A 21,998-nucleotide genomic window follows, 5' to 3' on the forward strand; every position below is an offset into this window, starting at 1 on the left:
GTACTTCTTTGAAAGAACAATGTTACGAGTAACTGAGGGTAGAAATCCAAACTTAATACTCTAACTGAACTTGACAATGCAATTTACCTGCACAGAGGCTTAAAGCTGGTTAGAGTTCATTGCTCTGTGGTGGCACGGGCAGTAGGAGTGCTTATCCAGAGTTTTGCAGCCTCTCGATGTTCGTTCTGAGCGACCAAGTCTGAATGGAGAGTTGGATCTCTGGTAGCTTTGCAAAGTGTTTTCTTGGGATTCATAGTTGTATTCCACCATAAAAACTGCTTTCCTCTGAGGTCTTCTCGCAGACTCCCGTGCTGGTGTCCTAAAGGGAAGTACAGACTCATTTAATACAGGAATTATGAACTTTCTTAGCCTCCCCAGCCCCATTTCCATGCATTTATACATCCCATACAGTATTCTGCAAACTCTTTGCAGGCTTCTGCTTATTTCCGTTGTAGTTCAGAGTGGTTTTTAAGGCGTAATTGCACGTGCCAGTGGCGATCCTGCTTATCGCAAAGATGATGACATTGAATTAAGAAAACAACCTCTAGCTGCTGTGACAGGATTTGGATTGTTGGGCCAAAGGTCAGATGTGAAAGCCAATATCTACTCAACACTTCTGCAGACAGTTTTCTGCATTTTTTTCCCTAAATTGGCACTCACCTGCTTCAGTTAAAATCTTGTCCACACTTAAAATATTTATGAAAATTAAAAATCCTACGAAAAAAACCAAACCACACAAACTAACGAAACCCAAATTTGTGCCTGTTGTGTCAGCCTGCGTGCTGTGGTTTGGAATGATAGTTAACTCTTTGATGTGTGGTGGGGGTTTGACTTCTAAAGGGCTGTCACACACAGCTTGTGGTTGCTTAATTTCCGTTTCAGGAGTTTGTTGGGGTGACAGTAAAGATTAAGCTTTGTCTGTGCAGCTTCAGAAGGTAAATTTAGAGCGAGCTTTTCGATTAGTAAACGTGGTAGTCGTGAGGCAAGATGAGAGCAGGGGAAGGAGGAATTTCTGCAGCTCCTGACAAAAACCTAGTGCAGCTGATGGAGAGCAAATCAGCGTGTAGCAGGAGCCAGCCCAGCACTACAAGGAGAAACAGCAATGCAGCATCGGAGTTACAGCGCTCGCCTTCTGGGGCTTTAAGTAGGTTGTCTCCACGTACATCTCAGATAAAGCACCTTGACATTTTTCCTTAGATCTCCTACAGCACTCAGCATTGCCCTACCATGCTGTTAGCTTTTTTCTTTTTCTTTTGGTACAGTTGATAACCCTTTAGTTGTGTCCTGCGTAGGAAAATAATGCATCTCAGTGAAGCTAGCTAGCGGTCACTGTTTATGAAGCAGTTAATGGCATCGCAGTGCTTGAGGTTATCTTCTTCTGCAAGAATTCTGCCCGTCGGACGAGTTGGGCTTTTTCTGCTACGGATTTTGGACTAACGTTGCTTTCTTTCAGCCTGCTCTTCACACTACAAACGCTTGATACTCCACCATACTCAAACTGCTCCCAGCGCGGAGGGATTATTAATGCAACAATTACAAAAAAAAAAAAAAAAAGACCGAAAACGTTCTAGCAGCGAAGTTAGACATGCAGCAAGTCACAGGCATCCTGGCAACGTGCAGAGCAATGCAGGTCTGCTGAGGGCTGTGTGATTTACCTGAGAGCTTAGTGTCTGGCATGCGGCGCTGGCAGAGAGGCAGCGGGTGGGTGACCTAGCGGCACACCGGCAGCCGCCATCTGGTCCCAGTGCCTCATCTCATCTGGTCCCAGTGCCTCATCTGGTCCCAGTGCCTCATCTGGTCCCAGTGCCTCATCTCGCCTGGTCCCAGTGCCACCACCACCACCTCGCCTGGTCCTGAGGCGCTGACTCAGCTCTTGGTGAGAGGGCAGGGGGCGAGTTTTGGGGCGGGTGCTGCCTCATCGCCTTAAATGCATAAAACTTACCCCCCCCCCAAACCCCTCCCAAAATCGTAATTAAGGGGAAATAAGGGTGTGGAGGCACCTGCTTGGGGTGTCTGAGGCGGAGGCTGCCGTCCCGAGGTGATACCTGAGGTCTGCGGGGCTGAGGGCTTTAAGAGTCCGGTGCTGGGAAGCCGGGGGGGAGGTGAGACTTGAGGAGGGGAATCGCAGGCAAAGGAGGGAAAAAAAAAAAAAAAAAAGGAAAAAAAAAAAGGGAAAAAAAAATAAAAGGAAAAAAAAAGGGAAAAAATAAAGGGAAAAAAGTGGAAAAAAAAAGGGAAAAAAAGGAAAAAAAAGAAAAAAAAGGAAAAAAAAAGGGGGGGGGAAAGAAAAACAAGGGGAAAAAAAGGGGAAAAAAAAAAAAAGGAAGAAATAAGAGAAGCCCCAGAAGTTGGGAGTTACTTGAGGAAAAAAAAAAAAAAGAAAATAAATAAAAAAAATAAAAAATACGAAGCGCCTCCCTCCCTCGCCCCCCCCCCCCCTCCCCGGCGGGTCCCCGCGGCCCCTCAGCCCCGCGGGCCTTTATAGGCGGGCGGGCGGGCAGCGGGACCCCGCGCGGCCGGGCCGGCGGCTGCCCGCGGCCGGCTCTTCCCTGACCATATTTAGTCAACCCGCGCCGAGGTGCGCCGGGCCCCGCCGCGCTCGGCCGATCGATTGAGCGGCCTGGCGGGGCGCACGCGGGGACGGGGGGGTGACCGTTACGGACGGTACATTTCAAATCCCCCTCACGGACGGGGCGGCCGTTGCGTCCTGCTAACCCCCCCCCCCCCCCCTCCCCAAAGTTTACCTTTTGTAAAAATAAATAAATAAATAAATAAATAAATAAATAAATAAATAAATAAATAAAGACGTAGTTGGCACACGTTGACATAAAGCCCTGTTAAAGCACCAAGTTTTACACACATTGTCAATAACCTCTGAAGCAACTTCCAATTAGCCGTGTAATCTCTAACAGCTGAATAAACCGCAAAATGATTATCCGGAGTTCTCTCCAGCTCATTTCATGGTTGCCATTAGATTTGCTGATTTCTTTTTAGCGCAATTACGGCGAAAGAAGTCTGTTTTCTGTTTTAAGGCAAGTTTTCGGGACCCATGTCAGAGCGGCACGGTTCGGCTTCGTCATGAGTGCCGTGTGGGGAATCGTGAATTAAGAGTGGCTGTGTAATGGGCATGTAGCACTGATTCACTGACATGGCTTTTTATGGTACAGTGCATGCTTCGTTCAGTGAGAACTGTTCTGAATGATAGCCGCTCAGCCAAGCTGTCAACGTTTTGGCAGCAGCTCCTGAAAATCCTGCAAAACTGGATAGCAGTAGCAGGGAAGCCTGAAATGAAGAAACGCAGTCGTGTGTGTTGAAGGAAGCTGCCTCTGAGCTGGTGGGAAGGAGGCTGCAGCCACGGAACATCTCACAAGAATTTCCCATTGGAGGCATGTGAATGCCTTGCTGCATTTTAAGGTGTCTTGTCCACAAGACCATCCTTCCATCCCGCTGTCCAGTAAGTTAGCGAGGTCTGGGAGAGAGGGAGGCGTGATCTCTGACTTGCACAGGCAGAAGAAACTCAGTATTAGTTACCAGCCCTCTGATGCTTCACGGAGAGAAGTAATACAAGTTTCTGTTTTGCATAGAGGTTGGTTGTTTTGTTGGTCCTACTTGATTCCCAGTAGGAATAAAGCGTTTTAAAAGCATCCAGAAACATACCAGGCATCTCATTTATACAAGATACTGTCTGAGCCCCCAAATATTTTACAGATGAGCTTCAGAAGAAAGCCTTGCTGGTGTTTGACAGCAAATGAAGTGGGAAAAGATTTGAAAACAGAACTGCTGAGGCTAAGTGCTCTTGCAAATATTAGGATGAGTGCTATTTTTCATAGCATATAAAATTACTGCATTAATTTCTTTATTTTCTCTTAGAGATGAGGTGTTAAAGAAATAGCAACAGTAATGTTTCTGAAGCATACTCACTTCCCGATGCATCTGTTAAAGTATGTGAATGTATGTTAGGTATTATTTTAGTTTGGTTTAGAGCAGTGGAGTTGGCAGTGTCCTTATTTCCTTATGGAAGGCAAGGACGTAAAATGTAAGCTGGGTTGGCTAAGGCTGTTCCCTGTTCAGTGACCAGAACCACTTTGGAGACAGGCTGGCTATATTTAGAGCGGGGCCTGGGGCCAGAAGATGCAGTTATACTTTGTGGTGGTGACTTTGTACACTCTGAATTAGGGGAGAAAAGTGACCAATTTGGTGTGAAGAGGGTGAAACTGAGGCTTTACCTAGTGTGCTCTGCAGGATTGGGAGAATACAAGGAGATGCTTCAGAAGTCAACATTATTAGTCCCAGTAGTGCAGAGGAAGGAATGCATGTTCTTACTGACACAGTAGACTACCTCAGGGACTCTTATTTCTGTTAATTGGAGTGAACCATGCCGCAACCGCAGCTTTTTGCTTGTTTTATAGGGAACTCGTTGGCTTATGCTAGGACAGAGCTCAGGAATGAATTGCGTTTATGCCACGTGGATGTGCAAGGTAACCAGTCAGTGGAATGAATTAGGAGCTAAGTTACTGCTTACCAGGGCAGATGGCTTATTGTTATCCGCTGCAAATATTTTTTGAGTAAAAGGTTCGCTTTGTGAGAATGTTTATTGAAACTCTGCCTTTTGAATATCAGGTGGCTAATGAAGAACCGTTGGATTCAGTTATGGTACCTACATTGCAAGGCAGTTTGTAATTCCGTGCTTCCACTTGTGTTGGCTAGTATTGGATTTTAAAGCTTGAATTTTGTGAAGAACCCCTTTTTCTCCTGTGAATCACACCTTGCTTCAACAGAAGGGAAAGATCAGGTTGATAGCAGAGGTTTTCTAGAACAAGATCATAGCGGTTTCTGGTTTTTTTGCTCTTTGAGCAACTGCCTTAAGGGAGCTACGTGTACTGTCCACACATATGAAATGATAAGGGAATCAAGTTTGGTTACCTGCCTATTCCAAAAGCTAGATGAAGACAGGTGAGCTTTGAGAAAAGTGTGTTTCTGTGAGAATACAAGATAGACCAGTTTGTTCATCTAGCGCTGCGTTATTAATGCCCTTATCACTGCCTTCTTTGCACTTTGTGGATTTTAGCCTGCTTTAATACTACAGTAATCAAGTTGCTTTTTGCCACCCTTGAATTTGAAGTGTAAGATAATAAATCCACTTCCCTTGGTAGGTGTCTTGGTAAGCACATGGAGAAGTGGGCTAGAGTACTGGACACTGCCATGGTTTCTTAAACTCAGCTGCTCTCTGTTACTGAAATTCCCGTATTCCACTAATCTCACTTTACACTTGCAGCATTCATTTCTTCTGTTCCTAAAAGGACTTACTCCAATTTTATCTCAGAAGTAGAAAGTCTTAACTGATAGGGACAATAGCATCAGTTTATGAAGTAGTGGTTCTCAAGAAACCCAACATGTAGTAAAACTTGTTTCTTAAATATTTAAGTAAAGTTTGCTACAGAGATTTTCAGATAGAAGCATTTCTGTCTTCTGTGTTTCAGAATCTTTGTGAGTAATATTTAGGGTACGTTTTGGTGCCGGGTGATTGGCTGGTTTGTTTGCATACTTCTACTGGAAGGAATTGAACATGAAATTTTTAGACTTTGGAACCGCCGATACAACTTTTCACCCACTTTCTGTTTTTGGAGAAATGGCTAATGTTATTTCTGTCACTACTGCTTTGTAGTTCTGCAAATGAATGTTGCTTTTACTCTTGTCCTGTTATCATTCAGCAAATACTTCACAAATGCCCTTATGCCATCTCTGCCTATTTATTTCAGTGCGATGCGCGTATTGCTGTCCAAGTTGCCGCGACCGTGGATTGTTGATGAGAAAAAAGATGATGGATACACCGCCTTGCATCTGGCAGCTCTCAATAACCACGTGGAAGTGGCTGAACTTCTGGTGCATCAGGTAGGGCTCTTCTCTCAGGAGGATTTAAGTGGCATGCTTTGATTAGCCATCTGATGTGAGAATAGGTTGCTGCTGCCGCCTGCAATCGCAGCGCAGAGGCAGTGGAGCAGGGAAGGCCGCGTGGTAAAGGTCAAACTTGCTTTTGAGATCATTACAATGGCCTTAAGAGTGCAGAGGGACTGGACAGTTTGATAACTGGTTTGATTCAACAGATCAACATCTCAACAGAGAGCAATTAAAGTAGTTATTCACTTCTGCTCTCAAGTATTCAAAGTGGGAATCATACTGAGCGTTTTATTTGGGGCTTTAATCGACTGCCTTGCCTGTAGACGAATTGCTGGGATGGTAATGGTCTAATGCTTTGAATATCTCGCAGGGCAATGCTAACCTGGATATCCAGAATGTAAACCAGCAAACTGCTCTGCACCTTGCCGTTGAACGACAGCACACACAAATTGTTAGGGTAAGTATCTTGTTGCAATCAGCCATCAGATGAATGGTGCTTTATTTGAGCTGAGTAAAGCTGTTAAGAAAGAGATGCTTCATGAACTTTAAAAAAAAAAATGTTTTAGCAACATGTTACAGCTACTGAATTCTTGTATGATTAATTCTGATAAATTTGGAAACCCACCAGCTAGTACAGAAGGTCAGTAGGCAATACGAAGGAAATTTCGGGAATGCTAAATTTTTGTGTATGTGTATTATGGTTTCCTCTCTGCGGCTGCTAATTCCGGCGTCCCTTCTTGTTGAGTGAAGGGGACCTTCTGTGTGTTCTTCTATAATTTGTCTTGAGTCTTATGGTCCTGTAACAGACCTCAAAATAGCATTTTTGATGAGTAATTATTTTTGCTCGTGGCTTTCGCAAGCTAACTAGGTGAAATATCATTTTTATCAGTTTCACTCCTGACTGTATAGTTTGCTGTTCTTAGCTTGGGAAAGCTATAAGCAGTAATAAAATCAGCAGTGAAAGTAATGCACTTTCTGTTCTTGCTCACATGATTGCAAAAGTTTAATACTTTTTACAAAAAAAAAAAAAAAATTAACAAAGCTGTGCTGATGGCATAGGAAACTGTGGTCTAGCACAGCTTACCCACAGCTGGCATGGATTGCTAGTGTGGGCTGTTGAGGCTTGGAGAGAGTGCACAGTGCTGTAGGAAATGTTTGCTACAAGTGAATTCATCGGCCTGGCCTGCGACCTCTGTGTAGTTTTTGTCTTAGTGTTGTGAGAATCATCCTATATTAAAAAATGACTTTTACTCAGGCTCACAGAGAATTGTGCCCCTGGTGCAGAGCTGTGTCGGTGCCTCTGTCTGGCGTTATTTTGCTGTAAGGCTTCTCCATCTCCACGGGTTGATGGACGTGATCCCATTACAGTGAAACATGTGATACGGCCCTATATCTGGAACCACTTGCTACCAAAGAATGGTTTCGGAGAGTCACTTGCATTCTGCAAGCCTTTCTGCAGCTATATTTAATTGGTGAGCTCCTGTGCCCTTCGGGAACTGACAGGGCACCTGGGAACACAATACCAACGTAGCGGGTGACAGGAAGGTAGGCACGTTGGAGCACGAGTACGTGGCTTGGGTTGACACGCTTACATCCAAGAATGTTTACGTGAACGACCCTATAGAGTAGCCGTACTTCAGAGCTGGATTAGCGTTGAGAAGTCCTAAAATAACTCATGCAGCCATGCAGAGAACATGTTGGCTCCTATATTTCAAATTTAATTCCTATTGGGTACTTTCCAGGGTTGGGTTGTACCCTCAGGCATCTGTGGAATAGTGGTCAAAGGTAGCAGGGCTCTTTTAAAAGCTCCGCAGTCATGACAAAGGGAGATTTTTTATTTTATATCTTTTTGCCCTTTTATTATTATTATTATTATTATTATTATTATTATTATTATTATTATTATTATTATTATTATTATTATTATTATTATTATTTAGCTTCTGCAAGGGCTTTGAATTTCCCATGGTAGACAAGGATTCCAGGTTGCTCTGAAAAGAGTTTTCTCGTAGAGTTTTCTTCAGAGGGATTACTAGAAACCCGTAGCAGTGACAGGGAAATTTCCATAACATGCTACTGTTTCCAGGAGAAACTCTGAAACAGAACATGGCTAGTGGCAGGCAGGATGTGAGTGTAAGAGAGAAAACTTGGGTCAGAGTAAGTCCATTTAGAGGGTATAAGATGTCCAGAGGACTGCTGAGAGTTTTAGCTTTTTTCTTTCTTTTCATTCAGTTGTGGAAGGGTTTGGGGAAATGATAAGCTGCAATCAATTACAGGCAGGTATTTCCTTGACACATGAGTTCTGAATTCCTTTTGAGGTATTTTCATTTTAGCCGTTCCTAAAGTCTGAGATTCTTCAATTCTGAGGCTAAAATCCTTGCAAGCAAGCTTTTTCTAAAGAGGGAGATTACCCTTTGTATATCCCTGTTTCTAGGCCATGCTTTTTGTCTCCACTGCAATTCAGAGTTCTGCAGAGTAGCAAAAGTTCAAAACTAAAGTTAAAACATCAGCTGCTTCTATCTGTGGGTTTCTGAATAGCACCAACGAGTTTTTTTTTTTTTTTTTTTTTAAGGGCATTGTTATTTTTCAGCATGTGTTGGCTGTTTTGTGTAACAGCATATTTAAGAAAGTTCTGGTGCATCAAATCAGGGGAGAGCTGGGTGCAAGTGCAGCATGAATGGGAAGGCCTTCATATCATAGGAACTGGAACATATGTCGTAGGGGGCATGGCTAATTTTAGTCTTCAAGATGAGTCTTACTGTTCATTACTTTGCAAAGTGTTCGAAGATAGTGGGTAATAGTGGTTTTGTTGTCTTCTGCTGCATAAGGATAAACCTAAATATGTGCTTTAACTATTTTGTTAGCTGAGGATACTGTACGTTAACAGGTTATTTATACATTAAGTTGTAAAGCTCAGCATGGTGTGAAGGTGGTGATCTTTGAGGTCATTGAAACCTATTATTACGGAATATACACATACCTAAAGTTTTGTCCACTTTGTTCTGTTTCTGATATGTTACCCTAATAGATTGCATTGTAGGCTCTCTTGTAAGAGTTAAAGATAGGAAGAATCCTGTAAAATGCATCTGTCTCTCACTCAGCCACGCACGAGGCTTCTGCTGAAATAAAGTTGATGTTTGAAAGAGGTAAATGCCTCAGTTGGAGGCTGAGCTTGAAGCAAGAGAAATAAATTTAAATAAACTCAACTGTGAAATGTAGCAAGGTGTATAACACGTAACATGTATATATATATATAAAACCCTTTTGGACCCTATGTGCTTATAACCCTTTGGTGCATCCCAAACCACAGCTTCATTGAAATTACTTTTTAAATGGAATAAGTAGCTGGTTTTTGGTTTCTAAAATGGAGTTCTCTCTCTTTTCAGCTCTTAGTCCGTGCAGGTGCTAAGCTGGATATTCAGGATAAAGATGGGGATACTCCCCTGCATGAAGCCCTGAGGCACCACACCCTGTCACAGCTTCGCCAACTCCAAGACATGCAAGATGTGGGCAAGGTAGATACTGCTTGGGAGCCATCAAAGAACACAGTAAATAAAATGCATTTATTTATTCCTTTTTTTTCTATGCGTTTATCTCTTTATTATTGTAGCTTATCTAGTTTCTGTACTGTTGAACTGTTTTTTGGCAGCATAAGTTAAAATATATTCCACATTACATTGGAGCGTAGGCAGATTTTTTTTTTATGGAGTTCTTAACATTTAGTCTCTGCCTTTGTTAAAGAAAAATATGGGTTCAAAATAGTTCTGCAACACTCTTTAATAGCAAATATATGGCTGCCAAAAATCAAAAGTACAGTAATACAGTACAGAATAAGACTAAAATTATGTTTTCTGTGGTTTGACATCTTGCATGACTTTGTAGCTTTAATTGTTTAGCCGCTTCTCTAACCCTCTGAAAGCTTTTTCTGTTAGAACAAAGCATTCTTAGTCTTTGCATGATGACTTGTTAAGTATCTTTCCGACAGAGTTAATTTCAGAAATGGCAATGTGGTAAGGAAATAGTCAAAACTCCCTTTAATAAAGGTCAAAATCTTTTTACTAAAAAAAAAATGCTTACACCTGAGAAGCTGTGTGAACTTTAAAGATGAATTTTATAGTTTTGCTGATAGGAAAAGGAAAATTATGGAGTGACTTGAATTGTGGAAAGCAAACAGCATTTTTTCTGTAAATAGTGAAGATGTGCAGCATGACAGGGAATCAGATTTGCTGAGTCATTTGTTACCAATATCATAATACTTTTTTCTAATTTTAACTGTATGTGATAGTTACAGCATTTCATTCCAAAACAACTTGATTTAAAAGTCTTTGTTCAAAATAATAATTCCATTGTACAACAAATATTTTTCAAATTGGCTACTTCATTTCACTGAAATACACCGGCCTAGTTATGGCTCGCATATACAAAAAATGCTTGTGTCCTTTTAAGGGACAGGAAGAAACCAGTTACAGCTAAGTTGTGTTTCCATGATCTGAAATGGACTCTGTGAAATTGGTCAAAATCCTTTGTGTGCATGCATTTAATTTTGAAATGAATGAGCAGGAAGCGAGTGCTCTTTCTCAGATTCAGCATTTCATATGTCAGTCATTTCATATGTCAGTTGCCTATCTTAGTGATATCCACGACGAAACTGGATGAGTTGTGTTTGGAGTTTTTTAGATGTGTATTTTTTCACCTTTTAAAATTTATTTTTGAGTTTTATGTTTCAGAGAAAAAAATGGTTTTGTTTTTGTTTTCTTCTCTATACTGTTTTCTTGTAGTTTCATTTGAGCTGTATTGGTTTTAAAAAAATTTATACTTTTGGCTTCATTTTGGTTGGTATCTTAAATAGAGCAATTTTGGGCTTTTGTCTTTGAGATATCAACCTGCTGAGCCCTAGGGTGCATCTTTGTAATATAACACTTCAACAATTATTCTTTTTCAGTATTTTCAACTGGAATAAAATTTCACTTGCAGGATGTTATATTTTGGATTTTTATTTCATTTATTGGTAAGCTGTTTCATGTTAAACAGCAACATCATTGAAAATCTACCCTTTGTTACTTTTTCCTTCAAGCACAGCTTAAAATATAAAACACACTTCACTGACACTGGGAACTTACTTCATAAGTGGAATTTTATGGAATGAATTCTTTAGTATTGATTTTAGTAGTTCCTTGTGAATGTCAGTATTAAGCCGTTGTAATAACTGAAGCAATTTTTGTCAGTTTTGTTCAGTTGCTTTTTTAATATGACAGACTATTTAAAATGCATGTTGTCAACAGTCATGACAGCCCTACCAATTTTAGGCATCAATATGAAAAACAAGTGTATTTTATTAATATACTCATTATGAAGATTGTACAGTTGGGAGGAGGAGAACTTTTCTGAAGTCCAATCCCCACCAGGACAAAAAAAAGTCATTTTGGCTTCTTTATTACAGATGCAGTGTTCCTTAGCCTATGACACTTTTTATTCTAAAGAAACATAATTCCACAGGTTTATAGGATGTCGTGTATTTTAATACAGGCATCTTCTGGACTCTTAGCACACTTCTAAGATCTAAAATGTAGCCACTGCGGAGATGCTAGTTTAAGCTAAAGGAGCTCTGATGGAAGTTAGTTAGGTCACTTACTGGTTCAGGGGTCAGTAGTTAAAATAACTCAGACAATAACTAGTGTTTGTGTGGATTATGCCCCAAAGAGACTTCTCTCCTGCAGGTGGATGGGCTGGGACTGGTTTGTGCTGATACATTTTCGATCCAGCCTCCTGCAGAGGGGACTTGCTGCCCCTATACTGGCCCTAAGACATAGTGTCTTTTTTGCTTGTGTTGTTTTTTTTCTCCATTCTGTGTGCCTGAAATGTTGCAGACTACCAAATGTCGTGTGTTGTGATACCGTCTTGATGATTTTAAAGCATACAGCATGCAGAGGTATTTTAGGACTCGAGATTTTCTTGAATAATGTTGGTGACTGTTCCAGGTGGAGGAGCCAGTCTTGGCATAGTGTGTGCCCATACCGAGTGAAGGAAAATATCCTGGTAACTGTGTTTGATTTTCCTCTTGGAGAAACAGTAGTTGTTTCATTCTGGAACAGCTCAGAGCCCATGAGGTGCAAATGTGGATGGTAAGAGAACTCGTGTCCCAGGAACTGAGAGAGGACTAGAGCAAATTGGTTGCAGGCATGCCTTCAAAGAACGTCTGCTCTGCCAGCCTCAGAGCAAATCAGCTTTCACTGGGTGTTGTGCTGCCACAGCTGGATCACTGACAGGACCCAAGGTAGACAGATAAAGTCTGTGCTTCACTTCAGCTACTGCTGTAACTGAAGTGCAGAGAAACGGGCTGAATTTCTAAACAAAACTGGTTTTGTGATCTAAACGCCACAGAACAACTTCTCTCTGTAACTTACTGCTTGTCTTGTTAAGAAATCTTCCAAGCTATGCAGTTTTTATTTGGTCATAGGAAAGTGTGCTGGACCACGAGTATCCGTGAACTCATGAAGCAACCTTCAAGAGTATTGTAGCATCTCAGTAACATGTATTTATATAAAAACTTCCAACTAGGAGGAACTGTAGACTGAGGTTTTTAAATTTAAAAAAAAAAAAGCTTTCCTAAAACTGGATGGCTGTGTGATGACAAAGGTATCTTGCAGATAATCAAGGCAGGGGAGAGAATTCTGAGACATACTTCACATGCTGCAAGGTATGGGCCCAAACCCAGCTTTGTTCTTCACAAGTCACCTCTGAGGGCTGGGAGACGTAACTAGAGAGGTTTTGAAAACTATTTTCATCGTGGTTCAGACTCAGAGGTATGCAACCTTTGGATATGGGACAGATATATGGTATTTGAAATTTATTCCTATGTGCTGCAGCATCTAAAATAGCGCACCCTAGTTCTTTAATCACAAAAGATCGTTTTGTCTGGGGTAATAATCATTAATTTTTTTAAGGGTGGTACTTAACACCCAGCTTTTAGAAGAAGAGGTACAGGGATAGGCTGCACAAAACAGAAGTGGGATAGAATAATGTAAATCAGTGAAGTTGGGTGCTGAAATTAGATATTGGGAGCAAGGTGTGTAGAAAATCCTGCCTCTCTCCCAGTGTTGAAGCCTTCGTGACTCCGGAATTCAGCACTTAAAACTCCTTGAATTGAATCTGTGCCAGCTGTGCTCAGGCTGCTCCTTTGAATAACAGTCTTGTGTGGTTTGCTGGGGGACTCTTAGCAGTGCCAGCAGTTTCACATGACATGTGGTCTGCATTACACTTCTACATTTTATCTCATCAAGCTTTAGTACAAAAAGGTGCTGGGAGAAGGTCCAGAATACTCCAGAGTAGGTGAACCCTGTCATTGTGGGGCTGAGGGAGTGAGCCTTCTCTCTTTGTTTTCCTGGCTGGCCCTGCGGGTCATGCAGAAAATACACAGATACAGACGTAGCTGTGAAAGGGTGTTACATGATTAGGACAGGTAGGTGAGTTTAAATCCCTCCATGCTGAGAAGACAACTAAAATTAAGTCTGTCTTGGGCAAGTGCGTTGCTCACTAGGCTACTAAAAGTGTGCGTTCATTCTCTGCCCAGCTGTGTTTTCCGTCCATGTGCAGTGGTGGTAGCATCTCATGTGAGCTCGGCAATTTTAGTGTGCTCTGGCTGTATTTTGAGTAGAGACCCAGTGGGACTATGCCCTTTAATGTTCGTGTAGAAGGACAGCCCCTTGACAAGTGTGTAGGAGATGGAGTGCTTCAGCAGGAGAACTACTTGCAGAACTGCAGTTCTTTAAAGGAAAATCGAGTACAGAATTAAGCAGCCATACAATAGCTTTGGTTTTAGTTCTAGAGTCACTTCCTTGGGCTTGCAGATTTGTGTGTGTGTGTGTGTGCTCATGCTTTCCTTTGGCCAGCCTGCTTGTAACTGTAGAGAGTCTCTCAAGTTGCTTACGTATTTGTTGTCTTTCAGTTAATAATGGGACTTGGCACTCAGGGAGCAGAGAAGAAGAGCGCAGCATCCATTGCCTGCTTCCTGGCAGCCAACGGAGCTGACCTCAGCATCCGTAATAAGAAGGGGCAGTCTCCTCTCGATCTCTGCCCTGATCCTAGCCTCTGCAAAGCACTGGCTAAATGCCACAAAGAAAAAGTCAGGTATGTATGTTAATAAAATAGCCCAGTTTTCTGTAGAATAACTGATGCATTTAAAACACCATGCTTCTACTACCTATAGTGTTAAAACATACAAGCTTTTTCTTGACTTCTATTCATCTTTTTGGTATTCTGTGATACAATGAATACTGTCTACACATACATTCCTTGAAACATCTGCAAATCTTACAAGAGTTTCACACTCTGAAGTTTGAACTGTGCATCATTCCCAGGCCTTGCTCCTCCTCTGGCTGGTACCAGCCTCCTGTCTTGTAGCTGGGTCTGAGTAGGGCTTGCTTACCATTCTCGCCCACCTCCTGTGCTGAGGATTTGCTGCAGGCATTATACCTGTCTGATGGCCTGACTGTGCTTCTGTTTGGAAGTGCTGAGGTTTGTAGTAAAGGAAAACCAGCTATCTGACCAGGCTGTGAGGAATTTTACTGGGAGGGAGGGATACTGAATAGATTTGGGGTTTGGTTGCTTTGAAGTGGCTCTTTCTAAGCAGGAATGGGTTGTAGCAATTTTAGAGAATTGGACTAGATGTCACCAGAGTGGTTTTATTTTTTTTATTATTATTTTTTTTTTTTTTCTGAAGCTTGGTTTGCAAGGATTTTGATGAGTTGGGAAGTAAACAACACTGGTTATTACATTCAGGCAGGGTGGAGATTGCATTACCAGGGCCTAGAAGCACAGCACAAAGCTTGTTCATATGGGAAGGGGGGGGAATGGGAAGGTGGCAAAATGCAGCTGCAGGTTGGTAAAACTCCAACTCCAGAAAAGAGGTGGGGGGACATCACTGAAAGGATAACTGAGCCCTGGGACTGGTTGCCCACAGAGGCTGTGAAATCTATCTGGGCAAATTTTGAAGACTGGAATGGAGAAAAACCCTGAATAGTGTGATTTCAGGGCTGACCCTGCTTTGCATGGAGCACCTTTTGAGTACCTGTCAGGCTGAATGACTGCATGACTTTGCAATAAGAAAAACAGGGGTTAGGCCTGGCACCTCAGAAGCACTTCTTTGGGAATTACAATTTCACCAAAATGTCATCAAGTGCACTTAGTATGGGAAGTTGTCCTAGTTATATTGCTGTCACTGGCTTACATGATTCTTATCCTTAATTCCTGCTCAGAAGTCAGTGCATGGAAATGAAAAACGTACTTGCAAAATGTCACGAAGAGAGACTGTTCTTGTTGATGTTGCCCTAGCACGTAAGGTGCTTAATTTTCTGCAGAGACTTTTTGTCTGTCTCAGCCTCATCACTGTGGCTGTTCTTCCTTCTCGCCACCTTTTATGGGCTTGTGAGCGTTGTAGGACTGAGCTGTTTACATTTAACCCATGCTCCCTCTGCTGGGTGAGCTGCAGCATAGGACACAGATGCAGGGTGAGGTCACTTCAGGAGTTCGGGGCTTCTTTTACAAGTCTGCCATTTGGAAAGTAATACAAGTATATTCAGGCTTTCCAGGTGGCAAGATGTGCACTTCTGAATGTATACGTTATTATTACTCTGTTAAAAACTAAACTCATGAGATGGGAGGGTAGGGGTTTTTTGCATTTACAAGATGCTATTCCAATTTCTGTGGGCTGTTTCTATAGAATGCCTTATCTGAGTGTGAGACCTCACACTTGTGTCAACAGTACACGTGGGAATATACAGTTGGGATTGTGTTAAGATACACACTGATCCTTGAATGTATAGGAACATACAGATAAGCAGCGAATTGATGTGCAGTATGAGTTTAAAAAAAAAAAAAGCCTGACTGCAGGGTTTCTTTGTAGTGGCCAGGTTGGTTCCCGAAGCCCGTCTATGATCAACAATGACTCTGAAACCTTAGAAGAATGTATGGTGTGTTCAGACATGAAGAGAGACACTCTGTTTGGCCCGTGTGGACATATTGCCACGTGTTCTCTGTGCTCACCACGGGTGAAAAAATGCCTCATCTGTAAAGAGCAAGTTCAGTCTAGGACAAAGGTAAACATTTCCAAAGCTTTCTGTTTCTCTTTCTATTTTTAATGGAAAAGTAAAAAAGAGGTCAAGGAAAAGTGTATATTTTAAGCTGTATTTAGCCTTACAGGCATTTCACTGGATGGAATTGTCAATCTTTTTGATATCTTGTCCCAACATTGTGTGTTAATCTTGTCTGTTTGCCTGTACTCGTGTCCTATCTGCTCCTCATTCTCCCCCTCCATGTCAATGTCTTTTTTTTTTTTTTTTTTTGCTCTGGTCATCAGACTTCATAATACAGCAACCTGAAGTTGTTTTATTTTTTTCCTGGTATTTTTTTCCCATGTTAAGATAAATCGCTGTTTCTCCTGAAATACAATTTCCTCAGTTATACTGAGTTCTTTTATTCCTTAGGGCTGCTTGGAAAGATTATTCATCTGTAAACTGAGTTAGTTTTGTACTAGTTTTTATTCAGTATTCTTTTCATCTTTCATTTTCTTTCTTTATTTTTTTTTTTTGAATTATGAATTTTATTACACTTTCTTCTTCAGAGTATCAACCAGCTGTGCCCTATTTCAGGGACCTAATCCCAGAAAGTTCCTCATGTTTCTCAAATGGTTGCTCCCGGGTATTTGTGACTACACTGGGTGCATCCCCATTGCTTTTCTGTTTGAGTATTCCTTTTTTCTTAGTAATCAACAGGCCTTGTCCTTCTTGTTGCTTTTTGGCCATTAAAAAATAAATAAATAAATAAATATATATATATATATATACACACATATATATGTATATAAAAATCTCATATTCCACTTACAAGTTTTCTGATCTACAGAAAACCCATTCTGTTTTTTTATCTCTATCCAAACACCTTTGGCTAATCAGCTTCTGTGTTTCTTATCTGTCTCAGAGTAAATATGCAACTTGCAAATGTACATTTGTACTGTTTTTACTGTTCACTATTTTATTCTTCTTACACTGTTCACTCATTCTGCCATGCATATTTTCAAAGGCGAAATGTTAACATAGTGTGAGCTCCTTTTCTGTAGACTTTCCTTATAGTCAGTGGAAAGGTTCTGCCACAGTGGTTCAGAGCAGCAAAGTAAGTCTGCTGCCCCCTCATCCATCTGAAGAAGACGGTCTGCGGAAATCAGCTTTCCTAGGTGAAAGCTAACCTTTGTGGATAACCTTCCTTGGATTTCTTTTGCTAATTTGGAGAGTATCTATTCAATACCATCTATTTGATAGTTTTCTAATGTTCTGTATAAATACTTAGGGTAATATCTGCAGTGCTAAGGCTGTCAGTAATAGTGCTAATATCTGTCAGTGTACTGAACATTTAAATACTGCCAGCAAATATGTCTTTAGTGTGATAATTCCTTTAAATTGAATTTTGAGGTGATGAATTAGTAAATATAGCTTAGATGGAACTTCTTAAAGTCCACAAGCCTTTCCAAAGAGAATGAAAAAGCAAATTGATGTCGACAGTAGGAGATAAACTGTTCTCATATCTATGTTTATTGCACTTTACAGATTGAAGAATGTGTGGTGTGTTCAGACAAAAAGGCAGCAGTGCTTTTCCAGCCTTGTGGTCATATGTGTGCTTGTGAGAGTAAGTAGACTTGACAGGATGTTCTTTTTGAAATAGTCCTGAAACAGAACATTTTTAATAAAAGATTGCTGAAAGCTCATTAATGATCTGGCTTTGAGTACAACTTGATAGTTTGGTGTGATAATCAGAAGGTTGGCATTACTTGGCAAGCTGCTAATGAAATATTTAGAGGACAAAGTGGATATTTCCAGAAATTTAGAGAGCAGCTGCTTCTCTCTGAATTATTTAATAGTGAGTAGGTTTGCTCAGATTATAGTAGCCTGCTGTTCATTCATTGTTTAGTTACAGTTTTCTGTGCATGTTCAGATGTGCAAATCATGTTTTTAAAAAAACTGTAAGTAAATATTTTAATATGCTTCCTTAGTGATCTGCAGATTTGCACAAGGGCTCTAGTTTTTCTATAGCAGATACATCATGTATCTTGCAAAAAGACATAGGAGATCTCCAGAAGTTTTCTATCTTGAGAATAATTGGATGAGAATACAGCCACCACCTTGTCACCAGACATTTCAAGGCTTTGTTGAAGGGTCATTTGCCTAGAGAAGAGCAGTGCTTGCTGCTGACGTACTATAGGAGGGGGAAGGTAGTCTTTTCCAATAAGTAATTGCTTGTTTGGTCTTGTTAAAGAAATCTGGTTTCTTTCTCTCTTCTGGCTGAGAGACCTGACATTGCATCACTAACTTTACTGTTCCTGATCCTGATCCCAGTCCTGATCTGGGCTCTTTCGCTGTCTGCAGTTGAAAGATGATGAGAGAAGTTTTTTAATTAGTTTCTCAGTAAAAAGATTAATCGCTGTGGTGAAGGATTTCAGCAGTGAAATACTCATTGCCAAGTCAAAACTGTAACAGTGACAGCAAATGGCTCTACAAATGCAAAAGGTTTCTTTCCAGATTATTTTCTGTAGATCCTTTGTAAGCATGATGAGAAAGAGTCCTCAAATTTGTATACTTCATAGGAAGTATGCTCTGTTGATTCACAGTAACCTTTGGCAATTTTGAGGCATTGTCACTTGCCTTTTGCAGAATAATGCTAGCTTTCTTTCTAGGATGGTATCAAAACATATGGGTTTACTCTTTTGAGGGCAAGGAACCACCTCTGTTTGCCCCTGGCATGTTAGTACAATATATGAGGTCCTTGGTTATGGAAGAAAAAGCAGGTAATCAAGACATTCTTGGAAGTTCTGGTCTCAAATGGGTGTGATTTTACTTTTTTAACTTCAGTAAGTCTTGTGGAATAGATATTTGGTTGGAAAAAGAGGAACCTGCTCACCAGAAATAATGTTAAAAGAAAATAAATAGAACAAGTTTGCTTTGAATCCCAAATGAGATTGTTTATGGGTGTGATTTACAGAAAATGAAGTGAAAACAAACACAAGTAAATATTTGTATTGTAAACCTTTGTTATGGTATTGGTATATCGTTACTGTGAAAAGAATAAACACGCTCATGTTAAGAGAGAAGAACAGTGAGAATAGCAGGATTTATTTCTTAATTTATTTCTCTGTCCTCTCAGATTGTGCAAGCTTGATGAAGAAATGCGTACAATGTCGGGCAGTGGTAGAGCGAAGAGTGCCTTTCATAATGTGCTGCGGAGGGAAAGGTACAGAAGATACCACTGATGATATTTGTGAGTGACTCCAAGACCCATACTCTTTCCCTTCCCTCCAACAACTTCTTATTTCCTTTCTTATTCTTTGAAAAGACCTAAATCTTTCCTTTTCATTTTGAAGAAAAGTTTAATAGCCATGTATCAGTTACCTGTTTATGCTGCCTCCTTCTGTATTGCTATCAATCCTATGATAGCACCAACCATTTCTCTAAAGGACTGCCTACATTGTCCAGAGTAGAAGCGGAAACATACATGACTTCTTGGCAACTTATTAATGACCTACAAAGAAAAAGCTGAAGATTGACTGTGATTGTGCATGAGAGTCCATGCATGTATTATTTTTATTTCTGGAACTGTCTGACTAATAAAGAAATAGTAACTGTTTAGCATCTAGATATAAGCAATTTCCATGACATCGTTCAGTTTTACATTACCTGCTTTGATTTTCTAAAACTTTTTGTGACTTTTTTGAGTAATTTCTATGAATTATTTTTATGGACTACACGTGTGGTATGCAGTGTTTGAATTTAATTTTATCTGAATTGGAATGTTAAGTCATTCTTTTCACACTATTCATAAATGGAGAAGTATAATCCTTAAAATCAGGCTTTTAATATGTTGTAAATTTGAAATTTGTCATATGAAGTACTTCTCGATTTTTTGGTTTTATATAGCAACATCGCTTCCTGGATCAATCAAAGACAAAACATAACCTGAGTTGCTTTAGAATTTAACCAAACTATTTCCATGATACTTGTGTATAGATTTGATCACCAAATAGGATCAGCTATGTGGATAAAAAGGGTTTTTCAGAGTGAAAGGGCTCTGCTTGATTTTATTTTTTTTTAAACTTCACTGGAGGAGCATCACTGACAAATAACTCTGAAAACACTGAGGTGCTTAGAGTCATTTTGAGCATTATTATTGAGGAAATATTTGCCAACTTTGTTGCTACAAAACTCAAAAGTTCTTCAGGAATTGAGCTGCAGTGAAGTTATAGTGAATTAAATTAGATGATCAAATCTATTTGAATGACATTATTTTAGATAATTGAAAAATTATAGCTAGTGTTCTGGAAATAATTATTCCTGTTTCATTAGACGTAATCACATATCTTTATTTTCTCTAAATTACAGCAAGTGGAAACATTCCAGTTATGCAGAAAGACAAAGACAACACTAATGTCAATGCAGATGTACAGAAGCTGCAGCAACAGTTACAAGACATCAAGGAACAGGTAAAAGTGCTAGATAAAAATTTTATGGACCACTAAGGTAACTTAAGCCAATTAAAAAGCCGATACATCTTCTGTTATTTAAAACAAAATAACACATTGAAGTTACTCAGTTCTTAAATCTTAGTTAACCAATAATTTTTATGATGTATGTTTGTCGTCTGTGTACAGATTTAAAAATAAAAACAAAAAACAAGTGTCCCATGCTTGTTGAGCTGACTGAATGTACTAGCTACAGCAGTTGTTGTTCTCACAGAACACTGATGAAAGTAGATATTTTTCACTGCTCTATATCGAGCCGAACCTTAACTTGTCTGTTCACGAGGTGCCTTTGAGCAGTGGCTGGCATTTAGCTGTAGTATCTAGTTTATGTACTGTTAAAACAATTTGTGTCTGGTTGCAAAATGAAATCCATGGGGTGTAAGTACATAATTTGAATATTTAGAATGTAAATGAGAGTTTTTTTCTTTTGTAATTATGCATCATATTTGCAGGTGGAAATCTATTTATATTGGCTATAGATAGTGATAATTCATTGGTTAATTAAGTTGCATGCCATTTAGAAACCTAATAAAAACAAAACACCTCAAAATTAATGTTTCAGAGAATTGAGAGCCATCTGTTTAGATTTGTTATGCCTCTAAGTCTAGTTTCATGAGAATTATTGAAATACTATTGAAGTGCTGTCTACATGCGGGACTTTTCCTGTGGTAAATCACTACATGGTTTCATTGCTTTTAGAATCATGTAGAATCCTAGAATCGGTTAGGTAAGAAAAGACCTGTAAGATCATCTAGTCCAACCTTTAAACCTTTTCCATCTGAACAAATGAAAATTTGATATTTTTCAGCAGTAAAAGACTTGGGTATTGGACTACAGTATGAACTTACTGTCTTAGAAGAGAACCCTGATATGTGATTTTTGACTTCCATATAACATAATTAGAAAAAAAAAAAAATTAATGAGTATAAGAGACAAAGAAACCTTCTTGTTACACTACTTTCCTCTTCTTCTTGGAGGCTTAAAGCAGTCTGCAGTACTTCATCCCATCTAGCTGAGATGGTTGTTACTCTCAGCTGTTCATGTGCATGAAAGTTAAGACTGAAGTTTTGGGTCACTAGTTCTAGGACCCATACCTAAATGCCTTATATTTGAGAGCTGATATACTGTCGAATTTTTATCTTGGTGACATGTCGGTGAAAACCTGCTCCTGTCATATGAGAGCTGTCCAAGACCCTAGCAGCAGTAAAGTTCTAATATCTGATTAAAAGCATACTCTTTCATAGTTTGTGTCTGCAAAAGAACATGCAGATTAAAAATTGTCATTTGAGAAATGCATGTCTTCCTCAACGGTAACATCTGGAGCTAGTGCAGATCTGTGACTTCTTAGATCTGCTGTTTTATTTCAGTTTTACTTTTTATAACGTCGTTGGATGAAAAAAGTAACTTTGTTGATAATAAGGTTACTGCTTTGGCATTTAAAATGATAGATCCAAACATGCAGATGAATGCTCTAATCCAAGTAATCTGTTTTCTTCAGATGTATTTTTTTTTTCTGGTTACTTTATTTTATGAGTTTATA

General features: G+C 40.0%; 1 protein-coding gene across 2 annotated transcripts in view; it reads left to right on the forward strand.

Annotated features, from left to right (window-relative positions):
* Positions 1-21,998, forward strand: part of MIB1 (mindbomb E3 ubiquitin protein ligase 1) — a 72,950-nt gene that overhangs the window by 44,529 nt on the left and 6,423 nt on the right. Inside the window, exons 13-20 of one of the 2 annotated variants that reach the window (XM_032183455.1) lie at positions 5,760-5,892; positions 6,269-6,355; positions 9,285-9,446; positions 13,844-14,025; positions 15,800-15,992; positions 17,496-17,574; positions 19,087-19,200; positions 20,319-20,419. In XM_032183455.1, coding sequence (XP_032039346.1) covers positions 5,760-5,892; positions 6,269-6,355; positions 9,285-9,446; positions 13,844-14,025; positions 15,800-15,992; positions 17,496-17,574; positions 19,087-19,200; positions 20,319-20,419 — 1,051 coding nt within the window. The remainder of the gene's footprint in view (positions 1-5,759; positions 5,893-6,268; positions 6,356-9,284; positions 9,447-13,843; positions 14,026-15,799; positions 15,993-17,495; positions 17,575-19,086; positions 19,201-20,318; positions 20,420-21,998) is intronic. The other variant, XM_032183456.1, reaches the window with a different exon arrangement.

This window comes from Aythya fuligula, chromosome 2 (assembly GCF_009819795.1).
Source record: "Aythya fuligula isolate bAytFul2 chromosome 2, bAytFul2.pri, whole genome shotgun sequence".
NCBI classification, from domain to species: domain Eukaryota; kingdom Metazoa; phylum Chordata; class Aves; order Anseriformes; family Anatidae; genus Aythya; species Aythya fuligula.